Raw genomic sequence first — 25,266 nt, forward strand, 5'->3', positions numbered from 1 at the left:
TATTCAGTCCAAGATGTAAAAAATAAAAATAAGTAAGTACCAAATTCTTTATAACTATTTATTCGTAGTAATGTTTAAGGTTTTAGTTCTCAGAAGAATAACAAGGAACAAAACGTGTCATATAAGTATTTTTTCTTTTTAGACAATTTTTGCTTATTTTCTTTCATGTTCCAATTATTTTAGTTCACTCTGCATAAAACCTTTCATAGAGAGATAGGCAATTTGCGTCGTAACTTATCACTACTCAGGTTACCCTACACGATATAACGTTGAAGGACAAGACATATAACCAAAGGACCGTCATCTTATGGACACCCTTTCCAAGTACTTTTCTCGTCACCTTACTACTTAATTCTTTCGTTGTAACAAGAAAACTTTCTAATCCACCTGTCTTCTTTCAAGTTTAATTAAAACAGCAATTTGTTATCTGATTTATAGATGCAAGTAAACCGGAAAGTGCACGCTGAATTATATTCTCTTGTCTGGAGGTAAACATGAAATAAGTAATTGGGTCAGAGTTATAAAGCTGGAATGAAATGGCGTTTGATGTCAAGACTTTTTGAAAGTGGTCAGATTCAAAAGTGAAGTGGGCATTAGGCGAGCGAATCTTGTTTGATCTAACTAATGTACACGTAATTATGTTAATGCTACGTCCTTCCATAGAACTCAGAGCGGATAACTGTAAGGGATGACATATATTAATATTGCGTTAATTAAGACTACAAATTCCATAAAACTTTTCATATGTATACAAAACATTAAACAAAGAAAAACATTTTCATGTAAAATTCCAAGTCAAGATCATATCGATCGCAATGTCAAAATGTTGTCAGATCACGCCCTATACTATGCTATGCTATGATATGCTATGCTATGCTAGGCTAGGCTAGGATATGCTGTGCTATGTTATGCTATGCCATGCCATGCAATGCCATGCTATGCTATGATATGCTATGCTATACTATACTAAACCCTAAATTCAAAAACTCTACACTTCCGCGCACCCACATTATTATTTTATTTTTAGTAACATAATTATCTGAAGCCACTGCGATGTATATTAAAATGGTATTATAATTTACAAAATTAATTAAGTACTTACCTAAATTGAAAGTTTGGTGTTTGTAATCCTTTGGGTCTTGTGATTGGCAAACACTAACACTGTGATTAAAGTGGTTCTGAAATGAATACATTATTCACTATTGTGCAAGCAATATTCACTCTGTTGGGTTACAAATAGAAAATAACTCTACCACAGTTTGCTTCTCGGGAGTCCAGTTTGCATCGCTAAGTATCAAAATGTGAACGCGTTCACTGAATCGCTGTTACGATGACCGGTGGATTTCAGAATTTATTGCTATGTTTTCATGTGAGATACACTGTTTACCAGTTCAAACTATTCGCTGTTTGGTCGGGGACTGCTTATTTTTATATTCGCAGCTAACCACCACATCTGAAATGGCCGTTCCACTATCCGCCACCTGTGGACCCCGTAGATGGCCTACAGCTCAGTCTACTACTACCTTTTGTTATACTATAACAATTTGTTATCCAACATTTGCGATAAATGGAAATGTACTATTTATATCGGCAACACTTTTTTAAACAAAACAAATAGGGCTGTTATTGCCAGCTGTTTCCGTGTAGTTTTGCCAACTACCCGCGTTCAATGTGTGATGGATGGTATTCGAACACGATACTTATTCAGTTGTAAAAAGAATTTGTAACAGAGTGTTTCATCAAGTTGTGTTATCGATCAAAATTACTTTTGCTCGTATGAAGAATAGCATAAGCATACGTATACTTCTGAAGACTTCTTTTGACGTGACCTGTTGTAGATTTGCCTCGAATGGTATGTGATTTGTGTACTGGCGGTGATTATTAGTTTGTGGTCGGTTTATTTGAATTTTCACATTTTGAATTCTTGGACAAGAAGTCGGTTGTTTTTGCTGGAAGGTTGAAGCCGATGAAATCCGAGGCTGGACACAGACATTTCCTCTATATGGGCTATCGATTTGTCTTCTAAGATCCGTTAGACCTCCACAAGAAGTTTGTTCACCTTGTTTTGTAATTTATAATCTTTTCTTCCTTTTTAAAAAGAGATTACACGTAATTTGTACCTGAATCTTTTTTTTTTTCACGTAACTTATTCGAGATTTGCCGCAAATGCCATTAACTACTTAGCCGTACAAATGGGGAGCGCTTCTGAAAACTTCCCAATTATAGTAAATTCTTAGGTAAACGTAAAATACTTACACATAACCCCACATCCATCAGGTACTCAAGACTAGACAAAATATGAAGAACATATATCATCCAGTTACGTCCCAAGAGTTATTTAACAGTTTGTAATTTTTTTTAGACTATTAGTCACTAATTAAGTATTCGTAACCTCACAAAGTAACTTCATTCATTTAAATAGAGTGCCTAAAAGTCTCCAAATTGTCTGCTTTTTATCAGGTGAGGTTGAGAAAACATTAGTTAACAATAAAATACAGTCTATGGTCCACGCGTTTACTATCATTTTTGTAGCAAGTTCGCAAATCAGTGTCTTTTAGCAAAATTCTGCTTATTTAACAGTTTTATTTTGTATAAACGCAATTAAATTGTATTTTGCCTAAAAAAAGTGCACAGAAACAATTTGAAGGCTTACAAAATTAGCGCTTTTTGAATGTCAAAAAGTTAAATTACGTTATTATGTAACTAGCTGTAAAACTATTACCACATCGGAATCTGTAACGCTGAGCGAAAGACGTGGCCAAAAAACTTCCCATACATAACGAAGCAGATTGATGTTAATATAATTAGATACCTAATGAAACTGTATCTAGAGTTCGATTCGAACTTCTGAGTAGTATCTAGAGGCTTAAACTAAAACTTAGTGGAACTTCAATATATACAAGTGTTATATTACTTGTATTGCTCACACAACTTGTATTCGAGATTTGAAACTTAAAACGGAATATTAGGCTCATGTTTCTATTGGAACGGAGCGGAGCATGGTTTGCGTGTAGAGAATTGGGTTTTGAAATAAATAGCTCCTCATCCTTTTGCCAGGTTTTAGCTATCCAATCTAGAAATAGATCTTTAAATGGTGATCTCTTTTTGATGAAAGTTTTCAGGTAAACGCTGAGTTTATCTTCCAGATCCATCCTTTAGTCAGCATCTATGAAAAGGATAGAAGAAATAAAAGTGTTGCTGTTCTATTCCAGTTTTCGTTAAGCCTTATCTATAAAATATATTAGTTTCCAATTTTTTGCACATTTTATAATTTCAAGTAAGTACCACTTACAATATGTCATTCAAAATACAAATAAGACACGCTCATTTTAACGGCGAGAGCATTAAAATTTTATCTCACTCAGAAGATAGTAACTCTACTAAGAGCTTTAAAAGGATTTTTGATACTTCGTTCCTTTGTCTGCAGTCAAAAGTGTCGTAAAGTGACTTATAAAAGTTCAGACCATCTCAAAATGCAGCCAGATCGAGGTCACCTAGATTTCAGCTAAAATTTCGTCACATTGCGTATGTGGATTTTGTGCACAGGGTGTGAATTTAACTTTTGTTTTTGTTGTGACAAATTCGCTAGCGTCAGTTATATTGGATTAAATCTGAGGATTTTGTGTGTTTCCATATCCATCGCAAATAAAAGAATGAAAATGTAGATATACAGGAACATTTTTGGTTTGTTTCCATAAAAGTTAGGTGAGTACCTACATTTGCTTTAAATATCAATAAATTTCGACGTGACATTTGATTTCCTGACTCCTATCAGAATTTCACTCACACGGATCGCACATCGACGAGGTTGGCAGTGAAACGGTTAGCAAGGTCTAATGGACTTGTATGTAATCCGTAGATGTCTAACACTCGAACTCCGCATAGCTGTGCACTGCAACAAAATCCGCATCATGTGAGAATTACCTAATAAGCTGTCTTATTGATGACTTATAACTCTCCCAATCATGATAGGGATACGGGTGTGACTTTAGAATGCACGTAGTATAATACAATGTATACGTAGTAGTATAATACAATGCAATAGAATACTTAAAATACTTACCACACAAACACAGTCATCATCTCCCTAGCAACATTACTTTTTTCACAAGGGTCCGCTTACCTAACCTGAAGATTTAAGAGGTCCGCTTTTTTACAGAAGCAACTGCCTGTCTGACCTTCCAACCCGCGAAGGGAAAACCAGCCCAATACAGGTTAGGTCACATACCTGCGGAAATGCATTTCTCGGGAATGTGGGTTTCCTCATGATGTTTTCCTTTACCGCTGAGCACGTCATAATCATTTATGATCCAAACATGAATTCGAAAACAAATTCGTTAATCATTGGTTTAGCCCTGACAAATACAAACAAAGTATCTATTCAAAAGATGACAATACTTTGCACATGTTGAACATAACATAACGTACGCGCACGACTACCTATATCCCAATGGTGTAGTTATAGGTACATGCATCGCAAGACTAAGTACCCACACCTCACCGAGCTTTCTGTACATCTCGAATGCATTTAAAAGCAACAATCAATTGGCATGATGATATGCCATGTTTGTCTCCAAACATTGATGAGACGTTACACGTATATTTTTAAGGAAAACATATTTTTCACACCCTGTTGAGGTCGGGAGTATTGTCAAACGAGACACAAAGGACACATTGGAAACATGAAGAAGAAATTGGCACTGGAGGAGAAACCTCTTTTTAACGTCGTCACGGTCTATAGAGAGAGAGGGTGAGTATTTAAAAGAGTTCCCTTTTGTAATAATGACAAACATGAAATACACGCGACAATAGACTTCACAACATGTTCACGGCTTCCGTGGTCCAGTGGTTGAGCGTTGGGCTCACATCCGGAGGTCCCGGGTTCGAATCCCGGTGGGGGCATATCACAAAAATCACTTTGTGATGCAGTTTGGTTAAGACATTACAGGCTGATGCAGGATGCAGAAGGAAGTTGCATGACTCCGTACGAATCACAAAGTGTATACAAGTGTGTATTTTTGCCCTTATATGTTTGATATAAAGGTGTTTCTAATCGGTCTTAGCTCAATATATGTTAATAATTATAGAGATCAGTACGATAGGTACGGTTTTATATACTTATGTCAAACTTTGTTTCTATAACTGAATTCATATATTATATAGTTTTTATAATAAGTTCTCCTGCTGGGTATATAGCTCGATGTATTGATAGAGTTATAACTCGACCATATTATTTCCCTGTGGTTTATTGCACCACCTATTACGTTGGTCTAACACAAAGCTCACGCATAGAATAAGGAATAATACCTACTACGGCTCAGGTGAAGTGTGGGCACTTAGTTTATTTTGCGATGTATCTCTGTGTAGCGCAAATTGGGAACATACCTAGTTGTTAGTTTGTGTTATAATTATTGCATACAAACTCAAGTTGATAAAAAATAAAAAAGTTTAAAAAACTACGGTTTTTTTAATTTACCGAACACGGTACTAAATCAGGAATCTTTAGTTTCGTGGCCAGAGAAAACAATTTCAATGTATTTCCTTGATGAAAAAGCTTCTAAAATGACGGTTGCAAAAATTAAGCAATTTATTACAAATATTGCGCTAAAACTCAAGATGTTTTGTCCAATCGAGTTAGGAGTTGTTACGGTCTCTTCAGACTTTATGATTACATTAGCGAAACACTGACGAAGAATGATAATTGTTAATTTGGCAAAATGAATTCCTTAGGTTTGCTTAATTAAAGTGTACAACATGCTGAGTCGAAGTCCTTTGTTACGTCCAGGGAGCACTTAACCTACTCTGGCGCATTGCACGTTCCACAATCATACTACTACTTACAAGTATAAGTGTGTCAATAATAAAACTACTATTGTATACAATATAGCACACTGCGTTGTAATATTTAAATTTCGAATACATGTCGCTTAGCAACAGCACCGAAAATTATCGGCGCCCAAAAGACCAAATATATGATCTTCACGACCCGATTACTCTACCCATAAAAGTGGCCAATCAGCTCACGACAACAAACACGTCAGGGCCCCGATACCGACCCCGCAGGACGTTTTCCCTCTTTCTTTTTCTATTTACGACTTACGACATAACATACCATGGCATAACGCGGAAAGGGTAGGCGGAGGAGTAGGTATATATAGTATACAGCCACTCTTCGTCAGCTGTTTAAGTCCCTTGTAATAGGGGGCGAACTTATAGCCGGGCACAAATCCTGTAAACCACAAACATGAATTCAAACTATATAGAACTCGAGCGGAGAAAAGCTTGCATGGAATGATTCGCAGCTGAACGCATTGTATGTATTTTCATTAGTATCATTCCAGGTTACATCATAGAAGGAAAGCTAGACGAAAAGAGAGGAAGGAGAAGACCAAGAAGATCTTACATGGAACAGATTAAAGAAAAGGTTAACGTCGTGTCTTATAGGGAAGTCAAGGACCTTTGATAGACTGGAATGGAAAATGCTACACCGACAAGAGCGTGGCTCTTAAATTGATGATGATGATCATTCCAGGTGTAGATTCTCTTTTAGAAAATAAAATGCTAAGCTAGGATTAGAATAATATAACGAACATAATAAAAGAAAAACAGCTTTAGTAAATTTTATATTCTAAATATTGCCGACAAATCCCGTTGCGAAATAAATATTACAAAATTTCCCAAATCAAAGCCTTATTATTCTATTTGTTTTTGTTTCTTACAAATCCATTTAAAGATAATAGGATTACGGAAAATGTTCGACTTTCCAATTCTACGTAGGCAGTCTGCTTTTTTTACGGTACCAACTTAAATAATAAAATTCTACTGAGTTTTTTTTTATATAATATTCTCAAAATTACGTCGTCGTTTAATAAGTTTCATTTAGGCGTTTCAGAGACGACAGATGTTATGCAATTTCAGTAATTCGGCTGCCTAATATTGTTTCTCACACGGTTATTCCCACGCATTCCCTGTCCTCTGCAGTTTACCTCATAACAGCTTCTTTTAGGCTTTTCGGCGGGAAACGGGAACGGGACAGTTGCTTTCTTCGTTGAGTAATCTAAATAATTAATACGAAGTGGTGTTTTGTGGTTAATGATCGCATTAAGTTAGTCGGAAGACATTCGCGAGTGTTATTATATTGGAGTAAGCAATGAACTAAGTGTATCTGCCTATTTTCGCTTCGTGCCGGGAAGCCGCTTCATAACTCAAAAGTTTATGCGGACTTTTGAGTTAATTCGTTTGGGGTTCGGAGTAGGAGTCTACTCCGAGGGTGGGGGCTTATGGTCCCTCATCATCACCTTTCATCACTTCATTAATCATCAAGAAAAAAAATACGTCAGACATGGCTGTATGGGCATAGTTCCCTTTGCCTTACCCTTCGGGGATATCCAAAACAAAAAAAAACAGCTTCTTTTATATTCAAAGTTTCTGTTTAAATACGGTTTTAAAGCCGCCCAGAGGTAAATCTAGAATATATGTGGGAATCTTATTGTAAATATGTTACATGAAGGTACTTGGTTCATCTATGCTATTTATATACCTCTGACTACCGAATTGCGATATAATCGTGAGCTTACGTTATGTTATACATATTCTTCTTCTTATCGTGTGGGTTGTGAGGTGCTATACTAACGTCATCAACCCTGGTTAGGTTACTGAGCTGCCAAAGGCCCCTGATATGGCTCATGTAACGACTACATACTTACATCAGTAAGTAGTAACCGGGACCAACGGCTTAACATGCCTTCCGAAGCACGGATCTTCTTACTTTCGGACAATCAGGTGATCAACCTGTAAACCAAACCAAACTAGAGATCAACCAAACTAGTGTTTTTTGGGATATGTCCCCACCGGGATTCGAACCCGGGACCTCCGGATCATGAGTCCAACGCTCAACCAATGAGCCACGGAGGCCGTTGTAACATTCCTGGAGATATATAGATATTTCCAACTTAAATATTAGGGTTAAAACCTCGAGTAAAATATGCAACATGAATGCACTATAAATTCCATTAATATGGTCGGGAATTCCGATTACACTGAGTTTAAAATTATTAATTCACTTGCCCCACTGCTAGAACACAGGTAGCTGAAACTAAAGCGCATTGCTATTTCAATGCTCGTGAGATTGAATCCAACAAAATTCTGGGGATGTTACCGTTAGTGTATGGCATAAATTCCTATATTTATCACGTTTTCGTGGAGGGAACTCAGCCGCATACAATAGGTACCTTGACATAGAAATTGACAATCTGATCTGCGTACTTACTTAATTTACTACGTCGGAAAAACGCGCATTACACATCTTAAAGTGTTTTGGACAGGGATTTTTCTGGTACTGTTTCAGCTTTATGGACGTATCCAATATTTATCTGTGCTTCACACCGTTAATAATTTTCCAGAATTTTTGTCTTTTTCTTTTTGCTATCACAGTTTTTAAGGTCGATCATGCTGTACGACACTATACTGGTTTTACAATCTGGTATAATACCTATTAGATGATATCCTGATGATATCACTATTAGACGTTATCCTGTGTTATGATTGTTAGCTGTTATGCTCGTCTTTTAAATAAATAAATTCACAAATAAATCCTGCTCGAGGACGCTCGGTAGGCATCGCCCCTGTATTTGTGCTTAATTTTTGTTTAGTATTTTAGTGCATTACTTTGGTTCTGGTCATCATCATTACAAAATATCATTCTATCTAAAGCCTAAAATACCACCTCTACATCCTTTGTATATGATGGAGAATATGAGAGAGTTCTGCAATGTAATGTTGTCAAGAATTAATTTTCACTCACAAAGTGTTATTTCAGAAATTACTTGCAACGCCACGAGCAGTTCGAGAAAGCTATACATGCATACACTGAAGCGCTACGGTGGAACGTGAGTACTGTACACAGATAAGGATTCAGGGGAAAGAGGTTGGGGCAAAACAATACTTACAACAAATAATACTTTGCTGCACAAAAATAGACTCAAATATTACCAACTATTCAATACACGGCAGATAAGGCGATCTTATATTTTGCACCTCTATAATCAGCAGATACGTACTTAGGTATTGGTAAGTAGATACTCTTGAATCACAATAACTTCTCACGTGCTCAATATGAAACAAGACAGTCCGTTACGACGACGCAACGGAGCAACAATGCCCGTGTGGCACCAGTTATACAGGGTCATACATTTTTTTCACTGTCACTGTCAATTGTCATAATCGTTTGTAACTTGGCTAAGGCCCCAGGATGAAGAAGACCAGAACACCACATTCATCAAAGGGACTGAGCGCAAATGCCAAAAAAGATTCTAAATATTTTTCTGATTGTCTTTACTATACAACTAAGTCCACTCCTGTAGAGCAAACATTTCGGTTTAGATTCACAGTAAACACGCAATTAGACGTAGTCTGAATGTTTGTTGTGCGCACCCTGAGTCAAACCGAGCGTGTAGAATGAACACCTATCCCGAGACATGGCCCGTGGCTTTAATACTAGTTAGATAAATATTGCTAAAGTATTTACTTTAATGACTTCAGTGTTATTCACGAAGGTAAAATCAAGATTTTCGAATCGATAGAAACATCTGCAGCTGTCGACATTCGTTAAAAGCAGCTGCCGACGCATCAACATTGTTTCCAACGCGTCAAATATCACGACACGACAACTGCTGTCGACCGATTCGTTTTACATAATAAGTGCAACAATGTAGAGACGCAGCGTAATGAGGATAAAAAGTAGAAGCTCAAATAGCAGCACTGTTGGCTGGTCCTAAATTTTGAAAGTTATTAATCAAATCAAATCAAATATACTTTATTGCACGGAACTAAAATTTCAACAATCAGACATAACACATAGCTAGTTAGTTATTCATACTGTCCAGCCTAAATTCACGATGAATTGCTATAAAACATGGATCAACGTGAAGTGTATCCCGTCTGAAGGACGAGATCCGAAAACAAAAGCAGCCAACAGTTGGAAAAACGCAATTTTGATTGAAAATAAGTTTTTTTAAATATTCTTCTTTTCGATCTTTAGGGAATAAATAAAATACTATGATTTTGCAGTTAAACGCTACACAAAGGGTTACATAGTAAAACTATAATCAAAACAATATATTTGTTTACTCAAAAAGTATGGGGAACTATCAAAATTTAAGAACACTCAACAGTAGCGACACCTGATGGGATAAATAGGTAGTTTCACCCTCATTTTCTGGCTTGTGTTGTGATTTATTATGTTAAATGACAGAAGTCCAATGCGATGTTGCAACGGAGCGCTAGCGCCCACGTGGCATATCTCTAAATAAATAAATAAATATCTCTAAGACACATAAACTGTTTTGCTACACATTTTATTACTCTGTTCGTCGACACGTGCCAGACAGGTATTTTGTATAAGTTACTTGTTTAATCTACTCTATGAAATATAATGGATAACTTGTACTTAACGGTACACAACATTACTCTTAAAATGCAGATCAGTCATGGTGTGTATTTCAGGAATATCCTCCGGGTTGCTCTGATAGGTTGTTTATATTTCTACACAAAATGTACAATGTTTATTTTGCACAAAGTAACTTTAAACAAACTAATATTTGCAAGTGCATGAATATTCGTAGCTTTCAATTATTATTTAAATATCTTCCAGCTTCCTACAGTAAACTAGATTTATAAGGCACTACAGAGAATGTTGTGTCATTGTGTTTTAGTTGGATATTTACTAGACTTCGTATAATACTCTCTCCCACCCTCATCTCAATTTGGCACAAGTCTGTATGGAAATGAGGACAGAGAGAAAGTGTAATTTTGCTTTTTATTACCTAAAATCATGAATGTCTAGACAATCTAGGCACTTATTTTCTTTTATGTGTCGTAGCGTAATTTTACTGTTAAAACGTCCAAAGTGGATTTTTAAAGAAGGGAGTCTTTGTAACATTGAAATTGCGAGATAGTTCAGAAGGCGGACTGACTTACTTACAAAGTAACTAGTAGGTATCTAGTTTCGGTTGCGCGTGTGAATGAGAATGTTCAACTAAGTTGTGGTGGGTCTTTCAGTGGCTTGTATTAATGATAGATCGTTCAGTGGAGACTCCAATTGAAGGAACGCACACTTCCTATTAAATAGTAGTAGTACAGAAAAAAGTTTTGTCCTGTCGGGAAAACTTAAAGGCCAGCTCGAAGAACTTTGAGCAATCTATCATACGCTTATCCGCTAACATCCAGCTAACCAATGATTGGTGTTACACCAGCAGGGTCTACATGACAACCGCGCCGCGATTGAGGGCTTCGACCAATAAACGCAGTGAATGCTATACAGGATGTTAGGGACAACATAACGAATACTAAGGGGGTGATTTAGATCATGATTCTGAGTTAAAATGAAGTGGAAATTTCCGTCGTACAATTCATGACTTTTTTTGTGTTTTTTAAATTATATACTTTCGCAATACGTACAATTAGTCAAGTACGTATGGGTGCTAGTGACACCGTAACGAATACTGAGGGGGATGATTCAGACCATGATTCTGGGTTAATATCAAGTGGAATTTCCTGTCGGAAAAATCATTAAAGTTTTTAAATTAGAATCATACCTCAAAGTTTTCGTTACGGTGTCACAAACACCTTATATACGTGGATAGACGTCGAACGGCTATTGGTTGAAACACTCGATATAATTTGCGCCGCGCGCGACGCGGTTGCCGTGCCGCGACGGCTGCAATTAGGTAGCCTCCGACGTAAAGCGATGTCACTACATACTTCATATCATCCGCTTGATATAATGTTCGGCAATATTTGTTTAATAAACATTGATTACCCAGGATTCAGATGTACGTTCTCTACTGGGACGCAGCTTGGCCCGAGCCCGATCCACTCATTATGCTGGAGCCTTGGAAGATGCCGCTAGAGCCGCTGGTATGTATGACATACTTAATTTTTTTTTATATAAAATACTGTCAACGTAAACAGCGACAATCTTATGTCTTTAAAAAAAAACAATCCAATCTTACTTCTTTTTTGATACAAATAGACATCCCACATTTGTTACTTTCAACATGTAAACATCCTGTAGTTGCTATTTGACGTCACATACCCAAGTTTTATGTATTGCGTTTAATAATCAACCATTTTAAAGCACTACTCGTTCTTCGTACAGTATTTACTTAAACAGTTCCAAATAACTGCCTCTAATTTTATCAAACGCAATCTAATAGCAGCATTTCACCCACAAACTGCATTCATTAGTGCACTCGTTTATTTCGTGTGTTTGAATTTGAATTCATATTCGTAGAACTGGAGCCGGAAAACCTGTCAGCGCTGCAAATGCGCGCTCAGACTGAGTATGAGAAGTGTGCCTTTGAACGTTCGTTGCTTTTGGCGCATCGAGGACAACGCTTGAGGAGGTTCCCACCCAACTTCGCTTTCGTTGCCCGCATCGCTGAAGAGACGGTAAACATTTAAAATAAATTAAAGTAGTAGCTCTATGTAATAAGGTCTGGATTCGTAGTGCATGAACTCACAAAACGATAGTAGGTATACTGTGTGAGAGAGAAACGTCTGAGTGGTAGTTTTTGGCTCAACGAGAATATCTACGAAGAATATAATATATATTACGTTTTATTGCCATGCCTGTATAGGATGCGTGCTATACAGGCATGGCAATAAAACGTAATATTATATGGCCATATTATGGTGTAAACTGTTTTTTTAAACATAATAGGGTTATTTGTGGTGAATCAAACATCGAATCTTGATTTCTACTAATAATTATAGTGCTAGGCAGTCGCACTTTCACTAAAAGAAGAATATCCAGTAATACTCTTTACAGGGTGTTAGTAACATCGTAACGAATACTGAGGTGCATGATTCAGGTAATTTTTGAGTTGATAACTAATTCTTGAAAATGTTAGTGTTCTTTTTTAATTATTTTCAGTTCTATACTTTTGCGACGGCAAATTTTACTTGATATCAACTCAGAATTATGGTCTTAATACAATTATCCCTTAAAGTTTTCGTTACGATGTCACTAACACCTGTATGTATAGAATGATAGTACTTATTTTGTTGTTGACACTTAGAAAACAGCCTCTGAGAAACGATTGGTTTTAGTTCCTCGTAGAATAAACACAAGTAGTATGTATTTGAACAAACTCGCTACTAGATTATCGATATGTACTGGGAATGTGGAAAGGATATAAATTGACTGAGTAAACTTGTAGTAATGTAATTAGCTAACAAGTCGAGAGGTTGGACTTTTGGTTTCATGGAATTAGAGGATTTGTTGCTAGGTAAAAGGAAAGTGTGTTTGAAGGTTGGTGTGTTGGATTTGGTATCAAAACAGAAGTTCTGATTTTGACAGATTTGTGATACTTCAATCTCAATCTTTCTGTATATTTATACCGATGCAATAAGCAGCAGAACGCGTTCTGTGTTCTCTGTTCCTAGTGCTACATAAAAGCCTTTATTGGATTAGTAAAGTTAGTATATTTATCCCCAAATGTAGTTAGTTTATTCTCTAAGGACTACGTAGATTACTACTGTCCAATGATCCTGGCCCAACCAAATTAGTAACGTTTCAATTCACAAAGGGTTTAGTGCTAAGTAATCCAGTGAAATCCAGATAAACATAATTATGTGTGTGAATATTCGATTACAGTAAAGCCATTGATCAATTTACATATTCCATCATATTAATACTAGCGTTGTTCTGTTTGTAACTGGAATTATATTAGTATGAAATATAATTTGTAGAGGAATGCTGCAGAGGAATTGTGGAATATCGACATATTTTTGATTAGCGAAGGAAATCTGTGCTCAGAATTAGACTGTTTAAAAACAAGACATTCCTGTCAGTTATTATTATTGCGTTTGTCAAACAAAAATAAAATATCCTGCCTGGATCATATATCCAGCTTAAGCTCCCATAACTAAATCTCTGCCGCATGTCACACAATGCAGCTCGGCTATGCCACCTGGGAACCGGTGTAGAGGGCACTCGTTCACTATGTGTATTCCTGTTCATTATGAATATTCTTTACTTCCAGATCCGCGAATGTGTCAATAGGAACGCTAGGAAGGTATTATCTTCAGTTTCCTTCATTCGGAGACTGGAATTCAAGATGGCTGACGTCGACCAGTACGCTCCAAAAGTTGTAATCCGGCAAAGTCGAATGCACTCGAACCCGACTCCTCAGGTATTACGCCTAACCTACACATACCTCTACATACTTTGTGCCAAGACGTTTTTTTTTTTGCCGTGACTAATTGTAGATTTGCCGCAGACGGCATTAACTACTTGGCCGGACAAAGCAGCGCAACCATAACATTTCGTTGTGATTTACATATGAAACGAACAGTACCGTCAGTTTCGGCGTCCCAGTGGACCGACAACACTCGTGGGGCATCTCTATGTTTACCTTCATCACAAACGTATAATACTCTTATCCATAATTCTTATTAAACTGTTCAATAAATTCATTCACATAACATAAACAGCCTATATACGTCCCACTGGTGGGCACAGGCCTCCCTTCCATCAACCAGAGGGGGTACTCCACCACTCTTCAGTGCGGGTTTGAAGAACACTAAATTAATAAAATGATGATGATGATATTTTAATAAAATGTCCGGAATCCTAATCTTATACACTGCTACGAAAGAGTAATTAATGAATAGCCTCTATGATCCGGGAGACTAAGTATAAGTGTTATTCTATACCTACACAAATAGCAGCCAGCACACTTCACCTCCCACACTAAAGCTCAATACATACGGAAATGGTATCGAGAGCGTTCGTGGGGCATGAATTTTTGAATTGTTCGAGTTTCTAAGCACCCGGAAACACACAGAAAATTGGGCGGAACCCATAACTACCCCTTTATGCATGACGTACTTCCATCAAAAAATATTAGTAGCGTCTTATTGATTGGGAGAGGTAGGCTCACTTTTCTGTAGGTACTTTTGTAAGAAATTATCTAAAACTATTGTAGCGTGAGGCAAGTCATTAAGAGTAATTAGACATGTTAGCATGTAAGGAAATGAGTACAAAAAACTAAGTTCTTATCGTGTTTTGCGGCAATAGAAAAATCCCACTAAATTGCGCTCTTGGTCTTTTACTTGACGTTAGCGAATTCTATGCCGTCGTTACATTAAATTTAGTGGAATGAACAAATCAGTCTCAAAAAGAAAGGATTAGTTTCTGAAAGAATCAAACTTTTTGGTATACTCAACATAAACTTAAGGCTCTGCACGGTAATCGCGCCGCGCGCGGTGCGAATTCTATTGAGGCCTTCGACCAATAGCTGTTTGACGTCCATCTACGTAGATAGCATTCGTATCGTTTATTGGTCGAAGCGCTCAATATAATTTCCGCCGCGTGCAGTGCAGTTATCATACAAACCCGGCTGGTATAAGCATTCTACTTACCACCTAATACAGCTATAAAAGTTATGAGATGCACAAGATAGCGGGAGATGGGAGTCTGGGGCCTTATTTTTTAATCACTCCAGCCTTCAACTCACGTGCGAAATACTGGGTGTTAGTGACATCGTATACCACCAACAAGCAAAATGCTACACCGATAAGAGCGTGGCTCTTAAATTAGTGATGAGTGACATCGTAACGAATACTGAGAGGATAATTCAGACCGCGATTCTGAAATTTCCCTTCATTTATGTTTTTTTTTGTGTCTTTTTAAATTATTTTCAATTAGAATAGAATAGAATAGAAATAGTTTATTATGAAAGGACGCCACACACAAAAAGAAAGACAACAATATCATATCTTATTTCCACTAAAACAATTACAAAAAAGCAAGAAGGATGTTAGTCGAAATGATCATAAGGTGGTGGTGGACGTCCTGAGATAAAAGGGCCTCACTCAGCACAAGTCGCGGCGCGAACCACGACGCTGATATTATGTGGACCCTATTGGGTGACGCACGAACATCGCGTTCCATAAACATGTGTTAATGGTGTAAATACATTATAATATAATACCAATTACTTTAATAGAAATAGTGTATTCAATTCAAAATAAAATTGTATATATATTATTTTCATATTATTTTTTGCTATACTTTTGCGTTGGAAATTCCTCTTGATTTTAACTCAGAATAATGAGCTGAAACATTCACCTCAGCATTCGTTACGATATCACTTACACCCCGTACAAGTACGTTTGGGTTTTAGTGACACCATAACGAATACCAAGGGGGCATTCAGACTATGATTTTCCTCATGATTCCTGTCGGAAAATTCGATTCAACAGCTTTACAATAACAATATTATAACAGTAAACTTATTTGAAACTTAGTTGTAGAAATTATGTAGCGAAATCTCGTTACAATATAAAAGAAACCAGTCTGTTGGATAGTCAATTTAAAAGTTATATGAATAGAATAATATCGTAAGTACTTATTACACCAACTGAACAACTTTAATACTTATTTCCGTGCAAAAGTACAGCAAGAAGCGTGGTAGAAAATTGTAAGATTCTAACTTGTAATATTGCTACCAACTGAAAAGATTCTTTTTAACGAAAATGAGTATTAGTTTCTTTTATACCAACCGTCAGCGTCAGTTCAATGAGCAGATATAAACTCGTTTGAAAACATGATTGTAAAGAAAAAACAAAAATACTTATTCAACGTATTTTACATACATAATATTCATACATAAACTAACACCTGTTTCACACCAGGGTAATCAGAGACTATGGAATTCCGTTTGTTGCGATCCTGACACATTTCTCTTGTTTCCTCCACATTCCGAGATATTTCATACACACATGCCGATTCAGATTAAGTAGATTGCACTAAACCTTTGCTAAAGACAACTCCAATTCGGTCAATGTACCTACGAAATTTCTACTTAAGTATTTTAAATATGTACCAACCTACCTACCTAAATATGTATTAACCTACTTCATAACATTCCAAGCTTTGATCGCCTTGCTAGCACTATACTCCAAATTTACTAAAGGGGAATGAAAACTAAACACTCAATATTTAGAGTAGAACAGATGTGTAGAAACCTTCGGAAGCTACAGAGGAGATTTGGGAAGCAGTGCATGATTCCTACGCTCTCAACCGGATTACAGAACTGTTTGCACCTGCCTTTGTGATGAAACAACCCAACTGTCTGAATTTCTGGTCTTGTGGTACACCAATGCTCCTAGAAAGCTTTGCTTTAGAGTAGACAAAACATCGGATGTTACAACGAAATACTGACAAATGAAGAGTCTTTTGATGTAAAAATCTAAGTCGTCATTATGTTTGTTAATTTAGAATAACCAAAACTAAAAAGCGCTTACCTACATTCATCATCATCAGCCCATTAACGTCCCCGCTGCTGGGGCACGGGCCTTTCCCCATGGATGGATAGGGAGATCGGGCCTTAAACCATCACGCGGGCCCAGTGCGAATTGATGGTTATTAACGACTGCTAATGCAGCCGGGACCAACGGCTTAACGTGCCTTCCGAAGCACGGAGGAGCTCGAGATGAAAACTTTTTTTTTGTGGTCACCCGTCCTATGACCGGCCTTTGCGAAAGTTGCTTTACTTCAACAATCGCAGACTGAGCGCGTTAACCGCTGCGCCACCGAGCTCCTCCTACATTAGACACACGCAATCTGTTATTAAAATAAACTTATCTACTTAAAAGAGTAACATTATTATACATCACTCTCTTGCTACATTTATCATCAATCACTTTGTGATCCCTAGTTTAGTTAGGACATTGCAGGCTGATCATCTGATTGTCCGAAAGATAGATCCCTGCTTCGGAAGGCACATTCAGCCGTTGGTCCCGGTTACTATCTAGCGATGTAAGTATGTAGTCGTTACATGAACCAGGGGGCTCAATAATAACCCTGACACCAGGGTTGATGAGGTTGGTAATCCACCTCACAATCTACACGATAGATGAGAAGATATATCAACGTTTTTACGATTTTACGTACGAACATTTTAATGCGGTAAAGTTTATTTGTAGGAAGTAATCTCTGGAACTAGGTACTTATCTACTAAATCGATATAAAAAAATCTATCGCCAGTGTAATACATACACCTAGAGAAACTGACACCTATTTCCCATCGGAATAAGAAGAGAATATGGAATTCCATTTGCTTCGATCCTGACATACTTACCTACGTTTTCTTGCAGGCGGATTGCTGGAAGGATAAGGCGTTAACGATTACTTATTTTGACTTCTACAATGTTTTCAGTACCAAGAAATGAATCGAGTGGAGAAACACAAGGCTCGCCACATGTCTCGACTCATGGCTTCCAAGTACCTGGAACGTATGGCCCACGACAAGTACTTCCTTCAGAAATTACACAAAGACGAGAGACTCATATCTGCCAATCAAAAAGACTCTTTAAAACTGCAAGAACTGGCCACTTGCGCCTTAACAGACATTGAAAAACGACAAGTAAGTTAAAAACAATTTTTATTACTCTTCAGCAAAAGAAAATATAGCAAATAAAAATACAGTTTCCATCTGAACATAACATAAGCTCCCGGCCATGTTCCGATTGAGCTAGTCATAGGTACATTCATCGCAAGATAAACTAAGTACCCACACCTCACCGAGCTTTCTGTGAGTTTCCATCTGATTACAAAGAAAAATGCAATGTCATATCAGCATCTCCCTCAATCAAGGTTTTAGAAGATCTAGGTAGGTAAGTACCTATTTTATTTTGAAAACTTTTGACGGCTGATATGTTTGGAGTATAATATACGCTACTCTTATGTACAGTTAGTTTTTAATACCAAATTTTTGCACCTCTCTCTTCTACCGTGTGGGTTGTGAGGTGAATTACCAACCTCATCAACCCTGGTGTCAAGGTTACTATTGAGCCGCCAAAGGCCCCTGACATGGCCCATGTAACGACTACTTACATCAGTAAGTAGTTACCGGGAGTAACGGATTAACGTGCCTTCCGAAGCACGGATCATCTTACTTTAGGACAACTAGCCTGTGATGTCCTAACCATCCCTAGTTTGGTTACGAAGTTTGGGTAGAAAGTGATTTTTATGATATGTCCACACCGGGATTCGAACTCTGGACTAGACCACGGAAGCTGTCAAATAAAACCGTTAAAATTTTGCAGCGAATAATATTCAGTTCTTCTTACTGCAGTGGGTAAGTTACAGCTACCATAATAACTAAAATAATATATTTACTTACATGTCTAGTCCTGACTGTATTATACGAGTATGCACCGGTAACCTAGCCAACACCTGAGCCAGCTCATAAATTCATATTCTTATCTTCCACGTACAACATAGTGGGTAATTATAACGAACGAGTATCATAAAACTTGTGATGAACTTTTCACTAGTGTGTGTAAGTAGTTCAGTGACACTGTTAAAACAAGCTTTGGTCATAAAATAATTAGTCTTAGAAAAAATTAGAAATACCTCACAGCAAGCAAGAGAAATGTGTCAGGGTCGAAGCAAATGGAATTCCATAGTCTCTGCTTACACCGGTGGGAAATAGACGTGAGTTTATGTATGTATGTGTGTACCTTGCCGCAATTATACCTCAATTTACCTCAAATATTATTATTTGCTCATGTAATCTTTGGCAGTAAACAAAGAACACACACACACACTGTAGGAAAATACATTTTACGAGAGGGAAAGAAAAAAAGAAATAAAGTTTATTCAGTACAACAAACAAGTAACAATTATAAATAAGGCCCTGGCTCTTAAACTAGTATAACTGTATTTCAGGAGCCAGTGTCTTCCGAAATTCACATACTTCATTGGCAATTGATTAACATTTATATTTCTTACAGGAAGTCCTTCGTGAGCGTTGTCCTTTTTACGCGGCTCGTGCATCCGAATCAGCAGCCCGGGCCCGTCTATCCGAGACTCGAAAGAAACAATTGAAAAGAGCACAGAAACAAAATATAATTGACGCCAATCGCCTGTTGGCCGCTGCAGAAGCGATGCTCGAGAAACGTGAAACTGCTAAATGTATTGAGAATGCAGAGTTTGCTATGGAACAGATTTCAAGGAAACCAGCAAACATGATACCTGGGAAAGAAAAGTTCTTGCACACGCTACAGAATATTGTTGCAAACGCATTCTTGGATCAGGTACGTAAGTTATTCCAATAATAAGCTAGTGCCTAGATAATTCGCAACTTTCTGAAAGCTTGTTCATGAAGTCAAAATAAAATTTATGGGTACGTACATAAAAGTTTTATTGTTATGAATAACGCAGACATAAATGAGCATTCCTGATTGTATATTAAATAGCATTATGTATTAAAGAAAAGAAAGAACCGAAGAAACTTCGATCAAAGGATATTTTCGAAGATATTGCCATCATTGAACCCAATGTGATATTTACTACTACGAGTATTAGGGTACAATACATCCACGCTTAGCTTGTTTGTCCAACTATTACAGTTTGTTTTGATATTTTGATACTGTGAATGATTCATTCCAATTTGTATTGAAGCTCACAGAAGAATCTAGACTTGATGTTGATAAACATTTGTTTCAGAAACGAGTCAGCAGTAGAATGAGCGAATCTGACCGTGAGAAGAGAGCGTTTGCTCTGCTTGGGATAGCTCTGTCAAGGGAACCAAGTAGAGATTCGGTGTTAAAAGTCCGACCACCGGAACCTCCACGAGATGCCAAGTGAGGCTATTTTTATTTAAAAAAACAATTTTCTACAGTAATATTTACTTGAGCAAGCATGTTGACAGACAAGGACTTGCAACACTCGATATCAAAATATGCAGCATATTAAATAAAGTTTTTATTCCAATATTTTTCTTGTGTTTTGTAATGTAAGTTCCATGTGGGTTATTAATGTACTATATCAACAGACGCCGTCTACGAGCTCTAGAAATGGCGTTGAGTTTGAGCGCTCGCCCGTCTGAACGCTGCTACCTCTTGCACGAACTCGCTCGCTTGCATATTGATACCAAACAGAGCATCAAGGCCCGCTTTTATGCATACAAGTGCCAAGCAGGTAACATTTTGTAACTATTTTTTATCTTTATTGACAGATTCTTTTGATTGAAATTTGCTTTATAGCCACGAAATCTCAGTACCACGCGAAACAATGGGCGTACACCATTTCACCAATGTGAGGGAAAGTATCTTGTTAATTAATTAACAGTCTCTGTGCTCTAGTGGTTATAGCGTTTGACTCATCTGGAGGCCCAGTTTCGATTTCAGTTGGAGACATTGTCGAAATCACTTTGTGAGACCGTCTATTATTCGAACATTACAGTCTGAATGAAGACTGACTGGAAAATAAGATTATTTCGTGATTCTTAAAGCACCTAAACCTATAGTCCCGGCTACTACTATCTATTTACTTAAATAAATACGTAGAGTAGTTACATGAGCCGTGCCAGTCGCCTCTGGCGTCTCACTAATAAACATACGAGAATAGAAGGATCTATATAATTCCCCACAGATTGCACTAAGTCACACCCCGGACACTTCATACAAACAACCTCATTTTACACAGGCACCACCACATTGACGTTATCGTATACGCGCATCTGTGTGGGTGACGTCTGATGCCATACGATTCAAGGCTAAATTATGTCCGAGGGGGGTGAGGTAAACCTAGCTCAGACGCTGGTGGGGAGCGGGGAGTTGCCGTTCTATACGTAGTATTATTCCTTATTCCATGACTAAGTTGTCAATTTCCATGTAGAGGCACGTGCAGCCAGCCAACGTTTGTGGCTGCTGAATGCCTGTTTTCTCCTCGCCCGTGGCCACGTGATGTCGAACAACCGCCCCGAAGCACGTGCATCGTTGATCGAAGCGGCATCCCTCGCGCGCTCCTACAGAATGCCAGAAGTTGCTGAATTCTTTGACACGGTATGATTTGGAGAACAAATTTTATGAATTGTAAGTTTTAAAAAGTGATGATGAGTAAAGCCGAGGATTATAATATTATTATATGAGTCTTACGCCGAGGAAGAAATGATCTTGCATGAGGGGAAATATTTCAAAACGCATAATTTACTTTTTTCTTTTCATATACTTACTTGCGAAAATACGTTCTGTATAATAATAATATAGCTTTCTAATATACCTACGTAAAATAAAAAGCTAAATGTATTTACCAGTCCCCGTGGTCTAGTGGCTAGAGCGTTGGGCTCACGATCTGGAGGTCCGGGTTCGATTCCCGATGGGGACATTGTCGAAATCACTTTGTGAAATGATTCTTCTTTTGGAAAGCTTTTCTTGTTTGATAGAATTTTCTTTTTGACCTACCAATATTTGACTTTTTCTATAAGTCACGGTCAATAAACTGATCTAACGACTCAACAAATATTATGATTATTAAGTTTTTTGTTAAATAAACATATCTCTATCTATCATGTTTGTACTGTTTTGAGATAAAATGATTAAAAGTTTTATAATAAAATAAAACAATAATAAAAACAAGCCCTGAGGCAAGCCCTGAGCCTACTTACATATGAAAATTAGGGAGTTAAATTACCTTTCAATGAATCTTTCAAAACCATGAACTTTTCCATCTAAAATGCAGTCTTTATTTCTTAGTATTTCATTGTACGAATGGAGGTAAATTACATTTGGAAATTATATCAGACGCATTTATAAATTCGGGCCCCAAGTAGCATTTTCTGTCTATTTCACTTTCATTACACATCCCTTCTGAAACCTTTTAATCTGAAAGAGATTGATCGCTAGAACCAAGTAGCATTATTACTTGGGGCACATATTTTATTATAGGAATAATCTTAAGGAAGAGATTAGATGGATATAATGGGAGAGCATTTAATCTATCCTAATCTATACCCTTAATCCCATATATATATTATTACACATCCAATTTCGGAATAGATGAGAAAGAATGGACATAATTTAGATAAGTAGAATTTCCCAACCAAGAGTTGTAAGGACGTACATTGACCAAATTAGAGATGTCCTTAGAAAAGGTTCAATACATTTTACTGTGAACCGGGGCGGTATCCGTGTATGAAGCGATTGATGAATATGGAGGAAGCAAGATAAATATATCAGGATCGAAGCAAGTGGAATTCCATAGTCTAGTAAAAAATATAAGTCAAGACACGTGGCAAGTGTCACAATAGTCAATAATGATTTAATCGTATTGTGGTGATGGGGGCTTGGAGTAGATCATTTTGTGATCATGGCACTTGCAACAGTGTCGAAATATCGGGAGTCTCATATCCCTGCTTTAAACGCGGTAAGAACCCGTTATTGTGTGTTTTAATTAAACTCATTTTCAGTGCATAAACGTGTCCACGGAAGGCGAGGTTGAGATCACAGAGGCATGTATTGAGAAACGAGAGAAGGCCATGGTCGGGTTGATGCAAGACGACGACATGAAAAGTGAAGCTCAACATTTGTTCAGGAAGATGTCGACTTTGCCTGCACAAAGGTAAGGTTCATCTATTCACATTTACTTGACTCTATGTGGCCAGACAAATGGGAATCATATACATCTTCTACCCTTTCAACTATCGCCAAGTGTCAACGCAATCAGTGTCATGATGACTTAGAATTTCTAAGTCTTTTTTGGCATTATTATAACTATATAACTATTTCTCTGGATAGCATTCTTAACATTTCCGGGACAGTGCAACTGCAGAACTACAACTGAACTGCTGTGAAACAATGAAAAAAGCGTTTATTATATACACCACAGTAACAAATATAAAAGAAAACATGGAATAGCACATAACTTACAAACCCACTTACACCACCCACCACCAAAACCACTTACTTATATACCACGTTTCACCTAATTGCTTTAAAGCTTGTTAAGTGTGCGGGTAAAGGATGTTGAAAATTTTGAGCACGGTGTGTTGTAGACTAATTTCGTTAACAATTTTATTAATTCAATTAATTCTCCCGTTTGATGCACTTAGGTACGTTACACTTAATGAAATATAATAATTAATGATAAACATTGTATGCTATACATTTATCTCTCACCCGGTACAAAGTTTAAGACAACAGGCCTGAGGGTGCCGAGTTGGGTGCGAACCTCGGCTCAAGGCGTCGTCTGAGAGGAAAAATATTTGAAAGAATTAATCGACCCAAGTGAGTCAATAGCGCTAAGCGCTGATTGAAGGAAATCGTCGACCACACCGGCGGGGTCGATATCTGGGTCCTGAACAGTCCGCGCGGAGAGTGCTCCTTTTATTCGTACCTTGTAATATTGTTTATTCTGTGACATGTCTTCTAAGAACAAAATCTAAAAATATCAAAACATATTTCTTTCATCACACTTCACAAGCAGGAACTCGTACTGGAAATCCTTTCATCCATATAAGTTTGTGTTTGGATTCGCTTCGGCGGTGAAGGGCGGAAGGAAATACCTGATTGTCAAAAGAGGATAGTTTGAGTCAAACTATGGAAAGATTTTATCGATGACAGGGTTTTTGTGTATCATCATACCATGACAATTATATATAATATTTTGCGATGTATAAACTTTCAATTCTATATCAAAGGTTGCCTGGAAGAAATTGCCATTTAGCACTAAAGCCACTTCTGTCCCACTTGTATACTATTCTTTTCTTGTGTGAATGATTGTGCAGTAAAGAATTTTGTATTGTATTGTATCGAACATAAAATTAGAAGAATACTAAGAACATGAGAGGTCGTATGGTAAATTTTTGCATGTTCAATACTTGCCTGGAAAAAAGTACCGACAGGCTGACAGGTTTATCAAATCAAAAGTAGAACGAAATAAGGTCTAGTTTTAAGGGAACTAATTAACAAGTCACAAATAATTATATTCAGATACACTAGGAGTGATGTGTTGTTCCCGTGAATGTTTCCTAAGTGGGACGAAAAGTCACAAAAGTTATGTAAAAAGAACTTTATTACTGAGCCTTTATGCAAATAGAATCAGTACAAAGAAGAACAGTTTGAAAATAAAAAGCTGTCAATGTCGTTACTATTAAAGAGTTTTTACAACAGGAATACTGGACACTAGCACTGAAGCCGTGAGGCTACTTTCATGACACGAACCCGATTGAGTGGCTCTAACTAATCGATTATAGAACAGTGATGCGTGTTTATGAACGTGTTAGTATGTGTGAATGTTGTTTTCTTTACAGGAGATTCTCCATACTGCCAGGTGCTCGTATAGAAGACAAAGGCTATCAAGGTAGTAAACGTCGGCAATCGATAAATCCTGCAGCGGCACAGCCTACGGTTTCTCCAATCAAAGATAAGGACCGCCATCCCCTTGGCTTCCAAGACTTTGACATACTGTGA

The 25,266-nt window shown here is 37.4% G+C and overlaps 2 protein-coding genes and 1 non-coding gene across 3 annotated transcripts in view; 1 reads left to right on the forward strand and 2 right to left on the reverse strand.

Moving 5' to 3' along the window:
* The window catches only part of LOC126368747 (uncharacterized), a 161,607-nt gene that overhangs the window by 68,195 nt on the left and 68,146 nt on the right, over positions 1–25,266 (reverse strand). The gene's annotated exons all lie outside the window — the stretch shown is intronic.
* LOC126368815 (uncharacterized) lies at positions 4,683–25,266 on the forward strand. Its single transcript, XM_050012974.1, has 12 exons — positions 4,683–4,750; positions 8,819–8,888; positions 11,823–11,916; positions 12,293–12,450; positions 14,046–14,195; positions 18,228–18,434; positions 19,807–20,109; positions 20,522–20,658; positions 20,850–20,995; positions 21,695–21,861; positions 23,265–23,416; positions 25,107–25,266. Exons 1-12 carry the CDS (start codon positions 4,683–4,685, stop codon positions 25,264–25,266), a joined length of 1,812 nt encoding a protein of 603 aa, XP_049868931.1.
* Trnam-cau (transfer RNA methionine (anticodon CAU)) lies at positions 7,843–7,914 on the reverse strand. The gene has a single exon. It is a non-coding gene; the product is annotated as a tRNA-Met (tRNA).

Source organism: Pectinophora gossypiella, chromosome 8, assembly GCF_024362695.1.
Source record: "Pectinophora gossypiella chromosome 8, ilPecGoss1.1, whole genome shotgun sequence".
NCBI lineage: Eukaryota > Metazoa > Arthropoda > Insecta > Lepidoptera > Gelechiidae > Pectinophora > Pectinophora gossypiella.